Here is a 17,240-nt window from a genome sequence, read left to right on the forward strand (position 1 = left end):
GAAAATGAAAATGGATTATTACACGTAGCATGTATATTAATAGTAAATTACCATATTAAAATTCTGAAACTGAATCTAAATAATGTTATCAATTTGCTGTGACATATCCCATACAAAAGAAAGCTGATCAAAAATGGTGATAAACAAAACGTGGTTTATACTGTATATCTTGGAATAGTAATTTGGCATGAGTACATTGTCCTCAAAGCTCCAGTTAATGTGCATTGTAAACAGTATCCACACTGATCTGCGTTCTGGAATTACTGTTTAATATTTCACTTACTACTGGAAGGTGCCAGGGACAAAAACATCCTTGTATTTTCTGCTTCATCTGCCCATTCTGAAGATCTGTTGGGCTTTATCTGCTGCACAGAAATAGGTAGGAAACATCCTTTAACATATAGACATTCTTAAAATGTAATTTAATCTGTGTATTCTGCGTATCCCTGTGCTTACCAATAGTTCCTGCCATAGTTTCTGATGGAGCTCCTTTCCTTTTCTCTTGACCTCTTTTTCATTTGAGATCCTTGAAGCCAAGATTTTGTCAAGTATTTTCATTTTCTTGATGGCCTTCTGGAGTTCTGGATCTTCATTCTCCTCATCAGATACATCTCCAATGGAGTGATCTGGAAATCCATTCAAAGAAATGCATGCATACAAATATGTTCATCCATTTTCTTTTCAGTATTCTACGTCCTAAAATGTCATAGTGATATGTACTTACGCCTACCTTTCTCAGGAAGACTTTCGTCTGGAGACCTGAGGTTTTCATGTGAGTTGCTGTGATCCTAGGAAAGTAATTGTAACATCTATTCAACCCACAGGTTCTAGGCCCATTGATGGGGAAAGTCAAGAGGCAGTCATGTTTACAGTTAAAAACAGTATAGTTATTTTAACATTAACATTCCGTCTTAAGGGCTTTCCAGACAAGAAGCGGAGGCATAGTTTCCCATGAATTTCGCTTTTGCACTTTCAACATTGCAGCCGGCTTTAAAGGCGAGTCGAAACTGACTAATCTACAAATCACCTTGCATCATAAATAACTACTCAATATTATTTCAATCTTTCTTTGGCACATCTTGGTGACGCAAATGACGACTTTTCAAATCAGAAAAGTCTACCGATTATGGATATACTGTACCTTCGGAGGTGGGAAAAGTGTTGCCAAACAGGCACGGATCAAGAAATAACCAGCAATATGTTACAATAAGAAACCTTACTAGAGGCAGACATATATACAGTACCAGTCAAAAGTTTGGACACACCTACTCATTCAAGGGTTTTTCTTTATTTTTACTATATTTCTACATTGTAGAATCATGGTGAAGGCATCAAAACTATGAAATAACACATATGGAACCATGTAGTAAGCAAAAAGTGTTAAACAATTCAAAATATGTAATATTTGAGTTTCTTCAAAGTAGCCACCCTTTGCCTTGATGGCAGCCTTGCACACTCTTGGCATTCTCTCAACTTTTGAATGGTAGTATATTTAAAGCAACGTTTAGGATAAAGGTTAGGGTTGACTTGCCTTGTAAGGACTGGGTAACAGTAAAAGACAAAAAGACAAGTTAAGAGAACACACCAAGATGCTCTTACTATCTCTGTATAGTTCAGAAAGTTATCAAAGTTTACATAGAGTTAGTTAAAACCGCCTTCTGCCACCATTCATTTTCTACTGGTTGAAAATAGGCTACACTGCTCAACCCTTGCCTAATAATAAGAGCAGCAGGTAGCCTAGCGGTTAAGAGCAGCAGGTAGCCTAGCGGTTAAGAGCATTGGGCCAGTAACTGAAAGGCCGCTGATACGAATCCCTGAGCAGGGATTGTGCCCTTGAGCAAGGCACTTATAACCCTAATTGCTCCTGTAAGTTGCTCTGGATAAGAGCATCGACTAAAATATAATAAATCAGACTGTGATACCAATTATTGGTATACAGTCTGAAACAGAGCACTGCAAAAACTTGGAAAGTGTCACGTTCGATGTATGGAGGAGAGCATCAAGAGTTAGAGTTAGAGGGTTAGGGTTAGAGGGTTAGGGTTAGAGGGTTAGGGGTTAGGGTCAAACAAACGTGAAGCTATATATGATAAGTGCAGACACAGGCAACTAACACATAGACAAAAACTCACGAAATAACCCAAGGAATATGGCTGCCTAAATATGGTTCCCAATCAGAGACAACGATAAACAGCTGCCTCTAATTGGGAACCAATCTAGGCAACCATAGACATATAAATACCTAGACTAGTGAAAACCCATAGACTTACAAAAACCCATAGACAATACAAAAACACATATATCACCCTTGTCACACCCTGACCTAACCAAAATAATAAAGAAAACAAAGCAAACTCAGGTCAGGGCATGACCCCCCCCCGCCCCCAAACCTAAGCCTATATGGGAGGGTCTGGGTGGGCATAACTCCGCGGTGGCGGTTTTGGTGAGGGCGTGACAGAAAGTTTCCTTACAAGCCAGAATGTTGAATCAAATTACATTTGAACTAATGTCGTTCCCAGACACTTCCACCCAAATGTCTGGTGGACCAACGCATCAAGCTTGGCCTTTGTTTGCCAAAACAGAAAGACCTGGACAAATTGGCTTTGGCTTAATCATCTCCCACAACACGCCTCGCAGCTAGCTGTGTGATTCACAAAAATGTTATGATTCAAATAATTTACTCAGTAGGTCACTTCCATAGACTTCTATGGTCACAGGCTTATATGCGCAATAGCCTGGGGATGAGGATACATTTGAACTTACTCTATCGGTTGTCTGTGTGCGGTTGGTCCTTCAGTGGGTCAACATTTTTGCCAAAATATCCATAGGAAAGTATTATTTAAAGTACTGCTGTTTAAATTTTTGTCACATGCGCAAAACCATGTAAAACAGCTGCAAGACTTCAGTTAATATGCATGAATTACATGCATGTGTCTTAGGTCTCGAGCAAACAAATATTCACCACACAGTAAGACTTGTGTGTTGAAGTCGGTTTAATAATACTTTCCTGTGGATATTTTGTCTACCCAGACCCAAAAGCCATCATCAAAGCCTCCAAACACAGTACAAAAGTGTAAGAAACTCCACCACAACAAATTATTCTAAGGTCCTCAAATGGTTCTTGAACAAACATGCACAGCAACCACACAACACAGACTCTACATGGGACCTTCAGGTACAAAGCTCCAACCTGGACAGTTAGCTAACAGAACCAAATATGGTGGTGCTTTTATACAATGAGTATACAAAACATTACGAATGCCTGCTATTTCCATGACATAGGCTGACCAGGTGAATCCAGGTGAAAGCTACAGTGTGATGCCTTATTGATGTCACTTGTTACATCGACTTAAAATCAGTGTAGCTGAAGGGGAGAAGGTGGCTTGAAAATTGTTCTTTAACCTTTGAGACATGAATTGTGTATGTGTGTCATTCAGAGGGTGAATGGGCAAGACAAAAATGTTAAGTGCCTTTGAACTGGGTATGGTAGTAGGTTTGTGTCAAGAACTGCAATGATGCTGGGTTTTTCACCACAACAGTTTCCTGTGTGTATCAAGAATGGCCCACCACCCAAAGGAAATTGTGAAACATTAACCAGATACTATCAGGTTCAAACTGTGTCCCCTTCTTGACACATTATTCCAAATGTGTTTTCTTGACTTGACCCTTTACTTATTGAGGAGCATATGTCAGGTCATCTTGTTCTACACGCACAAAGTGTGCATGCAAGCACATTACCTGCTTATTGTTGGGGGCATCATCGCTCAGGACCACCAGGGACGTCGGGCTGGGATGAAAAACTCTTCCGACGTCAGGCAGTGACACAGTTGATACACGGCTACCCGGGCGAGAACGCTCGTTGGATGCCGGGCGGGAGATATCATCTAAACTGCCTCTCGTAATATCCATGGGTGCTCTGGTAACGTTAACATAACCCATTATTAGAATAGAGCATTTTGCAATAAGTATATTGGTAAATAAATCAAATGTTCTATTGTATTTTTCGTTAAATTATAAATATAGCCTAGATACCTGATAGCTGTGTAGGCAAGGGTGGTGATGTTTTTCTTTCCGAATGGTAACTAAGGACGCAAAAGACCCGGATGTGGTAACTACAAACTTTGAATATAAAGCACATGTATTATTAGCATCACGGTTGGTGCAATCTGGAATCCTTGGGAAGTTGACATTTAAAATGGTAGGGTTAGGTTATGGTTATAGTTAGGGTATATGGGTTTAGAGTAGGGACGTCCCAAGGATCACAGATTGCACTAACATTAGCTTCACAGAAGAAACCCGTAGAAGCATCTATCCACATGACTTCCCGTTTTCAGATTTTGCCTTCAAAATACAAGTCCGAGGTAAAACGTGTATGATACGATATCAATCTTTTTGGCAGCTTCGCATAGTGCGTAATATAAAAATGTGGTTAAAAAAGTATAACCAAATCAGGGAAATGTTTACGAGCATTTCTACTTCATATAAGATAAAGAATTTAATAAGTGCTCCCTGAGTGGCGCAGCGGTCTAAGGCACTGCATCTCCATGCCAGAGGTGTCACTAAAGTCCCTGGTTCAAATCCAGACTGTATCATATCCGGCCGTGTTTGGGAGTCCCATAGGGCAGTACACAATTGGCCCAGCGTCATCCAGGTTTAGCTGGGGTAGGCCGTCATTGTAATTAAGAATTTGTTCTTTACTAACTTGCCTAGTTAAATTATATATAAGCACTCTAGAAACGGAAACTTAAGTAAGTAAGCTTAAGTAAATTAATTACATTAGCCTACTGACAAAAAATGTACAATTAAGAAATAAGAAATTATTCTGATTGTATAATTATTCTTAATTTACAGAATGTACATGTTTAAGAAAAGTCTTTATTTTTGTTAACAAACAAATTTCACTGTACAGGAAAAACGATTGATTGTGTATCCATAAAACCAGGGTCCAGTCTACTCACGAGACTCCCTAGAATACAAAAAAAAAAAAAAAGCTAGGGATCAATTCCAATTTTATTGGTCACATACACATATTTAGCAGATGATGTTGCGGGTGTAGCGAAATTCTTGTGTTCCTAGCTTCAACAGTGCAGTAGTATCAAACAATTCACAACAATACACACTAATCTAAATGTAAAAGAATGGAATTAAGAAGTATATAAATATTAGGATGCGCAATGTCTGACTGACATTGACTAAAATACAGTAGAGTACAGTATATGAAATGAGTAAAACAGTATTTAAACATTATTACAGTGACTAGTGTTCCATTAAAAGTGACCAGTCATTCCATGTCTATGCAGATAGGGCAGCAGCCTCAAAGGTGCCGGGTTGAGTAAGCAGGTGATAGCCGGCTAGAGATGGCTATTTAATAGTCTGATGGCCTTGAGATAGAAGCTGTTTTTCAGTCTCTCGGTCCCAGCTTTAATGCACCTGTACTGACCTCGCTTTCTGGATGAGAGCGGGGTGAACAGGCCGTGGCTCAGGTGGTTGATGTCCTTGATGATCTTTTTGGCCTTCCTGTGACATCGGGTGCTGTAGGTATCCTGGAAGGCAGGCAGTCTGCCCCCGGTGATGCATTGGACAGACCGCACCACCCTCTGGAGAGCCCTGCGGTTGCGTACCAGGCAGTGATGCCACCCGACAGGATGCTCTCAATTCTACCTTGTTGCGCCTTCTTCACCACACTGTCTGTGTGGGTGGACCATTTCAGATTGTCATTTATGTGTACACAGAGGAACTTGAAGCTTTTCACCTTCTCCACTGAGGTCCTGTCAATGTGAATAGGGCCATGCTCTCTCTGTCTTCTGAAGTCGACACAACCTGCCTGGTATGGAAATTGCTCGGCCTCTGACCGCAAGGCACTACAGAGGGTAGTGCGTACGGCGCAGTACATCACTGGGGCTAAGCTGCCTGCCATTTAGGACCTCTACACCAGGCGGTGTCAGAGGAAGGCCCTAAAAACTGTCAAAGACCCCAACCACCCCAGTCATAGACTGTTCTCTCTACTACAGCATGGCAAGTCCAGGACAAAAAGGCTGCTCAACAGTTTTTACCCCCAAGCCATAAGACTCCTGAACAGGTAATCAAATGACTAACCAGACTATTTGCATTGTGTGCACCCACAACCACTCTTTTATGCTGCTGCTGCTCTCTGTTTATCATATATGCATAGTCACTTTAACTATACATTCATGTACATACTACCTCAATTGGGTCGACCAACCAGTGCTCCCGCACATTGGCTAACCGGGCTATCTGCATTGTGTCCCACCCGCCAACCCCTCTTTTACGCTACTGCTACTCTCTATTCATCATATATGCATAGTCACTGTAACCATATCTACATGTACATACTACCTCAATCAGCCTGACTAACCAGTGTCTGTATGTAGCCTCGCCACTTGTATAGCCTCGCTACTGTATATAGCCTGTCTTTTTACTGTTGTTTTATTTCTTTACCTACCTATTGTTCACCTAATACCTTTTTTGCACTATTGGTTAGAGCCTGTAAGTAAGCATTTCACCTGTTGTATTTTAGCGCACGTGACAAATAAACTTTGATTTAATTTGAAGTCCACAAAAAGCTCCTTTGTTTTGTTGAGGTTATTTTCCTGGCACCACTCCGCCAGGCCCCTCACCTCCTCCCTGTAGGCTGTCTCATCATTGTTGGTGATCAGGCCTACTATTGTTGTGTAATCTACAAACTTGATGATTGAGTTGGAGGCATGCGAGGCCACACAGTCATGGGTGAACAGGAGGGGGATGAGCACGCACCCTTGTGGGGCCCCAGTGTTGAGGAACAGCAAAGTGGTGTTGTTTCCTACCTTCACAACCTGGGGGCAGCCCATCAGGAAGTCCAGGACCCAGTTGCACAGGGCGGGGTTCAGACCCAGGGCCCCAAGCTTATTGATGAGCTTGGAGGGTACTATGGTATTGACGGCTGAGCTATAGTCAATGAACAGCATTCTTACATAGGTATTCCTCTTGTCCAGATGGGATAGGGCTATTGCATCATCTGTGGATCTATTGGGGTGATATACACATTGATGTGGGTCCAGGGTGTCAGGTAAGGTGGAGGTGATATGATCCTTAACTAGCCTCTCAAAGCACTTCATGATGACAGAAGTGAGTACTACGGGGTGATCGCCATTTAGATCAGTTACCTTTGCCTTCTTGGGTACAGGAACAATGGTGGACATCTTGAAGCAAGTGGGGACGGCAGACTGGGATAGGGAGATATTGAATATGTCAGTAAACAAACGGCACAGGAATGAAATCATCAATATGTATTGATCACATCTTTACTAGTGCTGCAGAAATGTGCTTGAAAGCAGTATCCTGATCCATCGGATGTAGTGATCATAATATAGTAGCCATATCTAGGAAAACCAAAGTTCCAAAGGCTGGGCCTAATATAATGTATAAGAAGTCATACAATAAGTTTTGTAGTGATTCCTGTTGTTGAATATCTTTTGGTCCGTGGTGTTTAATGAGGAGCAAACAGACACTGCACTTGACACATTTATGAAATTGCTTATTCCAGTTGCTAATAAGCATGCACCCATTAAGAAAATGACTGTAAAAACTGTTAAATCCCCATGGATTGATGTGGAACTGAAAAATGTAATGGTTGAGACGGATGAGGCAAAAGGAACGGCAAATAAGTCTGGCTGCACAACCGATTGGAAAAGTTATTGCAAATTAAGAAATCATGTGACTAAAATGAATTAAAAGAAGAAAAAAATACTCTATGAAACCAAGATAAATGAAATAAAGAATGATAGTAAAAAGCTTTGAAGCACCTTAAACGAAATTCTGGGAAAAAAAGGCAAACTCAGCTCCATCATTCATTGAAACAGGTGGCTCATTCATCACAAAACCAACTGATATTGCCAACTATTTCAATTATTTTTTAATTGGCAAGATTAGCACATTTAGGCATAACATGCCAGCAACAAATGCTGACACTACACATCCAAGTATAACTGAATAAATTATGAAAGACAGGCATTTTAATTCCATAAAGTTAGTGTGGAAGAGGTGAAAAAATTATTGTTGTCCATCAACAATGACAACTTGGATGGAAAATTACTGAGGATAATAGCGGACGATATTTTCACATCTTCAATTTAAGCCAACTGGAAAGTGTGTCCCCTCAGGCTTGGGAGGAAGCAAAAGTCATTCCGCCACCTAAGAATAGTAAAAAACCCTTTACTGGATTAAATAGTAAAAAAAACTTTACTGGATTAAATAGCCGACCAATCAACCTGTTACCAACCCTTAGTAAACTTCTGGAAAAAAATGGTGTTTGACCAGATACAATGCTATTTCACAGTAAACAACTTGACAGCAAACTTTCAACGTGCTTATAGAGAAGGACGTTCAACAAGCACAGCACTTACACAAATGACTGATGATTGGCTGAGAGAAATTGATGACAAAATGATTGTGGGGGCTGTTTTGTTAGACTTCAGTGCAGCCTTTGACATTATCGATCATAGTCTGCTGCTGGCAAAACTGATGTGTTATGGCTTTACACCACGTGCTATATTGTGGATAACGCGTTAACTGTCTAACAGAACACAGAGGGTGTTCTTTTAATTGAAGCCTCTCCAACATAATCCAGGTAGAATCAGGAAATCCCTAAGGCAACTGTCTAGGCCCTTTACTTTTTCAATCTTTACAAATGAATTGGACTACTGTCCAGTCGTGTGGTCAGGTGCCACAAAAAAGGACTTAGGAAAATTGCAATTGGTTCAGAACAGGGCAGCACAGCTGGCCCTTGGATGTACACAGAGAGCTAATGTTAATAATATGCATGTCAATCTCTCCTGGCTCAAAGTGGAGGAGAGATTGACTTCATCACTACTTTTATTTATGAGAGGTATTGACATGTTCAATGCACCGTGGTGTCTGTTTGAACTACTGGCGCACAGCTTGGACACCCATGCATACCCCACAAGACATGCCACAAGAGGTCTCTTCACAGTCCCAAAGTCCAGAACAGACTATGGAAGGTGCACAGTACTAAATATGAACCGTCAGAGTAGTGATTGCTAATCAGGCGCCCGCGGGCAGCGATCGGTTGAAGAGCATGCATTTAGTTTTACTAGCATTTAAGAGCAGTTGAAGGAGAGTTGTATGGCATTGAAGCTCGTCTGGAGGTTTGTTAACACAGTGTCCAAAGAAGGGCCAGAAGTTTACAGAATGGTGTCGTCTGCGTAGAGGTGGATCGGAAAATCACCAGCAGCAAGAGCGACATCATTGATGTATACAGAGAAGAGAGTCGGCCTGATAATTGAACCATGTGGCAGTCCCATAGAGACTGCCAGAAGTCTAGACAACAGGCCCTCCGATTTGACACACTGAACTCTGTCTGAGAAGCAGTTGGTGAACCAAGTGAGGCAGACATTTGAGAAACCAAAGCTGTTGAGTCTGCCGATAAGAATGTGGTGATTGACAGAGTCGAAAGCCTTGGCCAGGTCAATGAATACGGCTGCACAGTATTGTCTTTTATTGATGGCAGTTATGATATCGTTTAGGACCTTGAGCGTGGCTGAGGTGCACCCATGACCAGCTCGGAAACCAGATTGCATAGCGGAGAAGGTAAGGTGGGATTCGAAATGGTTGGTAATCTGTTTGTTAACTTGGCTTTCAAAGACCTTGGGAAGGCAGGGTAGGATAGATATAGGTCTGTAACCGTTTGAGTCTAGAGTGTCTCCCCCTTTGAAGACGGGGATTACCGTGGCAGCTTTCCAATCTTTGGGGATCTCAGACGATACGAAAGAGAGGTTGAACAGACTAGTAATAGGGGCCACAATTGCGGTGGATAATTTTAGAAAGAGAGGGTCCAGATTGTCTAGCCCAGCTGATTTGTAGGGGTCCAGATTTTGCAGCTCTTTCAGAACATTAGCTATCTGGATTTGGGTGAAGGAAAAATGGGGGAGGCTTGGACAAGTTGCTGTGGGGGGTGCAGAGCTGTTGACCGGGGTAGGGGTAGCCAGGTGGAAAGCATGGCCAGCCGTAGAAAAATGCTTAGTGAAATTCTCGATTATCGTAGATTTATCGGTGGTGACAGTGTTTCCTAGCCTCAGTGCAGTGGGCAGCTGGGAGGAGGTGCTCTTACTCTACATGGACTTTACAGCGTCCCATAACTTTTTAGAGTTTGTGCTACAGGATGCAAACTTCTGTTTGAAAAAGCTAGCCTTAGCTTTCCTAACTGCCTGTGTATATTGGTTCCTCACTTCCCTGAAAAGTAGCATATCTCGGGGGCTATTCGATGCTAATGCAGTGCACCACAGGATGTTGTTGGCATGGTCAAGGGCAGTCAGGTCTGGAGAGAACCAAGGGCTATATCTGTTCTTAGTTCTACATTTTTTTAATGGGGCATGCTTATTTAAGATGGTGAGGAAGGCACTTTTAAAGAATAACCAGGCATCCTCTACTGACGGAATGAGGTCAATATCCTTCCAGGATACCTGGACCAGGTCGATTAGAAAGGCCTGCTCGCTGAAGTGTTTTAGGGAGCGTTTGACTGTGATGAGGGGTGGTCGTTTGACCGCGGACCCATTACGGACACAGGCAATGAGGCAGTGATCACTGAGATCCTGGTTGAAAACAGCAGAGGTGTATTTAGAGGGCAGGTTGGTCAGGATGATATCTATGAGGGTGCCCGTGTTTACAGATTTAGGGTTGTACCCAGTAGGTTCCATGATAATTTGTGTGAGATTGAGGGCATCTAGCTTAGATTGTAGGACGGCCGGGGTGTTAAGCATATCCCAGTTTAGATCGCCTAACAGTACAAACTCTGAAGATAAATGGCGGGCGATCAATTCACATATGGTGTCCAGGGCACCGCTGGGGGCTGAGGGGGGTCTATAACAAGCGGCAACAGTGAGAGACTTATTTTTGGAAAGGTGGATTTTTAAAAGTAGAAGCTCGAACTGTTTGGGCACAGACCTGGATAGCATGACAGAACTCTGCAGGCTGTCTCTGCAGTAGATTGCAACTCCACTCCCTTTGGCAGTTATATCTTGGCGGAAAATGCTGTAGTTGGGGATGGACATTTCAGAATTTTTGGCGGCGTTCCTAAGCCAGGATTTAGACACGGCTAAGACATCAGGGTTGGCGGAGTGTGCTAAAGCATTAAAAAAACTTAGGGAGGAGGATTCTGATGTTAACATGCATGAAACCAAGGCTTTTATGTTTACAGAATTCAACAAATGATAGCACCTGGGGAATAGGAGTGGAACTGGGGGCTACAGGGCCTGGGTTAACCTCTACATCACCAGAGGAACAGAGAAGTAGGATAAGGGTACGGCTAAAGGCTATAAGAACTGGCCGTCTAGTGCGTTGGGGACAGGGTTCTGGGCGTGGTAGAATAGATTCAAGGCATATTGTAAAGACAACCTATGCGTTGGGTGACGATGAGAGAGGTTTCATCTCTGGAGGCATCAGTTAACCTCGGTGAGGTCTCCGTATGTGTGTGGGGTAGGACGAAAGAGCTATCTAAGGCATTTTGAGTGGGACTGGGGGCTCTACAGTGAAATAAAACAATAAAAACTAGCCAATACAGCAGTAGACAAGGCATATTGACATTAGAGAGAGGCATAAAGCAATCACAGGTGTTGATCAGGAGAGCTAAGACAACAACGGGTAAATGGCGATGAATGGGCGAGGACCGCTGATGGAATTTCCAGTTATAAAGAATAAAAATAGCAGATCCCTACCAAATTGGGTGAGGCGGGTTACAGGAAAGTATATTTAGTTCGTAGATAGAAAGAGAGATTAAGATATATACGAAAAAGACTGGCTATTTACATGGGATAAGACACTGGAAAAGACATATATACGTCCTACTTCGCTGCCATCTTGGATTGAAAATAATATTAATAAAAAATTGACCAAGGTTTAATCCACAAAAGCAATGTTACAACAACAAAAATCATTGTGACATGTGTAACAAAAACGGCAGATGTAGGAGAAATGTTCTAAAGATCGACTAACATTTTATCTGTTCGACAGGGGTGGATTTTTATTTTGTAGTTGTAAGGCCGGTTGGATGCCAAATCTCTAAAACGACGTTGGAGGCAGCTTATAGGAGAGAAATGAACAGTCAGTTCTCTGGCAAAAGCTCTGGTGGACATTCCTGGAGTCAGCATACCAATTGCACGCTAACTCAAAACTTTAGACATTGTGTTTGTGTGACAAAACTACACATTTTAGAGTGGCCTTGTATTGCCCCCAATGCAAGGTGCACCTGTGTAATGATCAGGTTGTTTATGTCAAGCCTGTCAGGTGGATGGATTATCTTGGCAAAGGAGAAACGCTCACTAAGAGGGATTTAGACAAATTTGTGCACAAAATTTGAGAGAAATACACGTTTTGTGCAAATGGAAAATTTCTGGGATCCTTTATTTCACCTCATGAAACATGGAACCAAAACTTTACATGCTGTGTTCATATTTTTGTTCAGTATTGCTTACAAGAGTGCAAATTTCACATCACGGACCATGGCGATAAGTAGGCACATGAGAATATTTAGAATATGGCAAAACGTCAATTCTTGCATTCAATTCAATGAGCAGGGCATACAGATTGTCACCACTTTACTTTACTAATAGGATTATGGAAACACTTCTACCACTTCATTTCTATTCGATATTCTGGCTATTTAGGAAAAAGTATAGCATTTTTTTGGTGTGACAACATTTTGTCCAGCTGTTTTTATGAGAGGGGTCCAGATGTAACATCATGCCTTAACTTATATAAAATGCATTAATTTTACAATGTATTATTTATTATTGAATATTTAAAATAACAATAATAATTTAAATATCATGTTTTAAAAGATTCCTTTCGAAATCCCCACTTCTCCTTATATGGTTCCTTTTAAAACCCCACTCCTTTCGACCACCACTTTTCCCAAGAGATGACATATCAGTAGGTGGCAACCAAAAGACCCTGAGGAATGACTGCTCTGAGACATGATGTCGCAGCTGGACCGTATTGGTTTTTATCGACAAGACAGTTCAATGGAAATGCACAGTGTAAGACAATTGTCGCTATCTTTCATTTCAAATTTTCTACAACAACAAGAAAATCAGAAGACCAGCATCCCGGAGTCGCTTCTTCAATGTTGACGTTGAGACTGGTGTTTTGTGGGTACTATTTAATGAAGTTGCCAGTTGAGGACTTGTGAGGCGTCTGTTTCTCAAACTAGACAGTCTAATGTACTTTTCCTCTTGCTCAGTTGTGCACCGGGGCCTCCCACTCCTCTTTCTATTCTGGTTAGTGCCAGTTTGCGCTGTTCTGTGAACGGAGTAGTACACAGTGTTGTACGAGATCTTCAGTTCCTTGGCAATTTCTCGCATGGAATAGCCTTCATTTCTCAGAACAAGAATAGATTGTTCTTGAAGAAGAAAGTTCTTTGTTTCTAGCCATTTTGAGCCTGTAAACGAATACACAAATGCTGATGCTCCAGACACTCAACTAGTCTAAAGAAGGCCAGTTTTATTGCTTCTTTAATCAGAACAACAGTTTTGAACTGTGCTAACATAATTGCAAAATGGTTTTCTAATGATAAATGAGCCCTTAAAATTATAAACTTGGATTAGCTAACATAACTTGCCATTGGAACACAGGAGTGATGGTTGCTCATAATGGGCCTCTGTACGCCTATGTAGTTTCCATTAAAAATCTGCCGTTTCCAGCTACAATAGTAATTTACAACATTAACAACGTCTACACTGTATTTTTGATCAATTTGATGTTATTTTAATGGACAAAAATGTGCTTTTCTTTCAAAAACAAGCACATTTCTAAGTGACCCCAAACTTTTGAACGTTGGTTAGGACATCTACCTTGTGCATGACACAAGTCATTTTTCCAAAAATAGTTTACAGACAGATTATTTCACATATAATTCACTGTATCACAATTCCAGTTGGTCAGAAGTTAACATTCACTAAGTTGATTGTGCCTTTAAACAGCTTGGAAAATTCCAGAAAATGATGTCATGCTTTAGAAGCTTCTGATAGGCTAATTGACATAATTTGAGTCAATTGGAGGTGTACCTGTGGATGTATTTCAAGGCCTACCTTCAAACTCAGTGCCTCTTTGCTGGACATCATGGGAAAATCAAAAGAAATCAGCCAAGACCAAAAAAAACTGTAGACCTCCACAAGTCTGGTTCGTCCTTGGGAGCAATTTTCAAACGCCTGAAGGTACCACGTTCATCTGTACAAACAATAGTACGCAAGTGGGACCATGCAGCCGTCATACTGCTCAGGAAGGAGACGTGTTTTATCTCCTCGAGATGAACGTACTTTGGTGCGAAAAGTGCAAATCAATCCCAGAACAACAGCAAAGGAACTTGAGAAGATGCTGGAGGAAACAGGTACAAAAGTATCTATATCCACAGTAAAAATGAGTCCTATATCGACATAACCTGAAAGGCCACTCAGCAAGGAAGAAGACACTGCTCCAAAACCGTCCATAAAAAAAAAACAGACTACGGTTTGCAACTGCACATGCGGACAAAGATCGTACTTTTGGAGAAATGTCCTCTGGTCTGATGAAACGAAAATATAACTGTTTGGCCATAATGACCATAGTTATGTTTGGACGAAAAAGGGGGGCGCTTGCAAGCCGAAGAACACCATCCCAACCGTGAAGCATGGGGGTGGCAGCATCATGTTGTGGGGCTTCTTTGCTGCTGGAGGGACTAGTGCACTTCACAAAATAGATGGCATCATGAGGAAATAAAATTATGTGGATATATTGAAGCAACATCTCAAGACATCAGTCAGGAAGATAAAGCTTGGTCGCAAATGGGTCTTCCAAATTGACATTGACCCCAAGCATACTTCCAAAGTCGTGGCAAAATGGTTTAAGGACAACAAAGTCAAGGTATTGGAGTGTCCATCACAAAGCCCTGACCTCAATCCAATAGATAATTTGTTGTCAGAACTGAAAAAGCGTGTGTGAGTGAGGAGGCCTACAAACCTGACTCAGTTACACCTGCTCTGTCAGGAGGGATGGGCCAAAATTAACCCAACTTATTGTGGGAAGCTTGTGGAAGGCTGCCCGAAACGTTTGACCCAAGTTAAACAATTTAAAGGCAATGCTACCAAATACAAATTGAGTGTATGTAAACGTCTGACCCACTGGGAATGTGATGAAAGAAATAAAAGCTGAAATAAATCATTCTCTGTACTATTATTCTGACATTTCACATTCTAAAAATAAAGTGGTGATCCTAACTGATCCTAAAACATGGATTTTTTACTATGATTAAATGTCAGGAATTGTGAACAACTGAGTTTAAATGTATTTGGTTAAGTTGTATGTAAACTTCCGATTTCAACTGTATGTATGTATGTATGTATGGGGGACAGAGGAAGGGGTAATCATTCAAAAATCATGTCAACCCCTATCATTTCACACAGTGAGTCCATATGCGGTACATTCGGAAAGTATTCAGACCCCTCGACTTCATCCACATTGTTACGTTACAGCCTTATTCTGAAATGGATTAATTAAATTGTTTTTCCTCAATCTACACACAGTACCCCATAATGACAAAGCAAAAAAAAAATAATACGTTTTTGCAAATGTATTAAAAATAAAAACAAATACTTTACTTACAGTATTCAGACCCTTTGCTATGAGACTCGAAAATTGAGCTCAGGTGCATCCTGTTTCCATTGATCATCCTTGAGATGTGTCTACAACTTGATTGGAGTCCACCTGTGTTAAATTCAATTGACTGGACCTGATTTGGAAAGGCACACACCTGTCGATATAACATCCCACAGTTGACAGTGCATGTCAGAGCAAAAACCAAGCCATGAGGTCGAAGGAATTGTCTGTAGAGCTCTGAGACAGGATTGTGTCGATGCACAGAACTGGGGATGGGTACCAAAAAATTCCTGCAGCCTTGAAGTTCACCAAGAACACCATGGCCTCCATCATTCTTAAATGGAAGAAGTTTGGAACCACCAAGACTCTTCCTAGAGCTGTCCGCCTGGCCAAACTGAGCAATCGGGGGAGGAGGCCCTTGGTCAGGGAGGTTACCACGAACCCGATGGTCACTCTGACAGAGTTCCTCTGTGGAGATGGGAGAACCTTCCAGAAGGACAGCCATCTCTGCAGCACTCCACCAGACGGAAGCCACTCCTCAGTAAAAGGCAAATGATAGCCCGCTTGGAGTTTGCCAAAAGGCACCTAAATGATACATTTACATATGTAAATGTGATATCACAAAAAATAAATTTGCAAAAGCCTAAAAAACAGTTTTTGCTTTGTCGTTATGGGGTATTGTGTGAAGATTGATGGAAATAAACATTTTAATACAAACGTAACAAAATGTGGAAATGTAATTTAGCATTACTAGCGATTAGCTATGTTAACCAGCTAGCATCACTAACTAAGAACGTACATATGAAATGGATTAACTCATAGTTAAATTGGCAGACTGTTTAAACAGGTTAATACACACAAAATAGTTTAAATAGCTTCAATGTTTTGCTTATGTTGTCTAGCAAGTTACCGAGGTGGCTAAATTAGAAGCTGTGTTGTTGTTGAAGAGTCGTTAACACTCCTGCTGTGTTCCGGTCGAATTGGACCGATTTACAAGTTCTCTCTCTGAAAAATGTAGTTCATTTAATCTGATTGTCATAAGGTTCCATGACTTTGTCCACACAGGGCATCTGAACACACACAATACATGTTGATGATTTTCATTACATTGTGGGTGTTTTATTTAACTTTTGTACACCTGTGATGTTCCCGGTCATTGACCGGTCTTTAGAAATGAATGGGTGAGACTACAATTAGTGTATAAAATTGAGTTCAGGCACATGCTCATTCATCAGATGGACACACTTCATCTTCCAGACCCCCCCCCCCACACACACACCTCACTCCCCTTCTTGGCTTCCATGGCAACCCCCACTGGAACCTTTCCCCAATAGAATATTTTCCCCACAGGAACTACACCTGTTGGCATTCTCACAAACAATTGCAACATTGTTTCAATAATATTTAGAACTTTTCTCGCAGCTCTGGTATATAAAATTTTTGAGGCCTTGCTCACAATTCATTTTGTGGCAGCACAATGACCAAATTATATACTATATGTGAGGCTCTTGATCATATCTTTGATCATGACACTGGTGAGGTGAGAGTCCTTGTTAAACTTTGACACAAAGTAGTCTGTGATAAATAGCACAATACATTTC

The 17,240-nt window shown here is 41.3% G+C and overlaps 1 protein-coding gene across 2 annotated transcripts in view; it reads right to left on the reverse strand.

Annotated features, from left to right (window-relative positions):
• Positions 1 to 4,274, reverse strand: part of fsip1 (fibrous sheath interacting protein 1) — a 50,016-nt gene extending 45,742 nt beyond the window's left edge. Inside the window, exons 1-5 of one of the 2 annotated variants that reach the window (XM_021584769.2) lie at positions 4,030 to 4,274; positions 3,736 to 3,913; positions 731 to 788; positions 457 to 626; positions 284 to 362 (exon numbers count right to left, since the gene is read on the reverse strand). In XM_021584769.2, coding sequence (XP_021440444.2) covers positions 284 to 362; positions 457 to 626; positions 731 to 788; positions 3,736 to 3,906 — 478 coding nt within the window. In that variant the 5' untranslated portion in view covers positions 3,907 to 3,913; positions 4,030 to 4,274. Of the gene's footprint in view, positions 1 to 283; positions 366 to 456; positions 627 to 730; positions 789 to 3,735; positions 3,914 to 4,029 lie in introns of both variants that reach the window. The other variant, XM_021584768.2, reaches the window with a different exon arrangement.
• Between the last annotated feature and the right edge of the window lie 12,966 nt (positions 4,275 to 17,240).

Source organism: Oncorhynchus mykiss, chromosome 25 (assembly GCF_013265735.2).
Source record: "Oncorhynchus mykiss isolate Arlee chromosome 25, USDA_OmykA_1.1, whole genome shotgun sequence".
Lineage (NCBI taxonomy): Eukaryota > Metazoa > Chordata > Actinopteri > Salmoniformes > Salmonidae > Oncorhynchus > Oncorhynchus mykiss.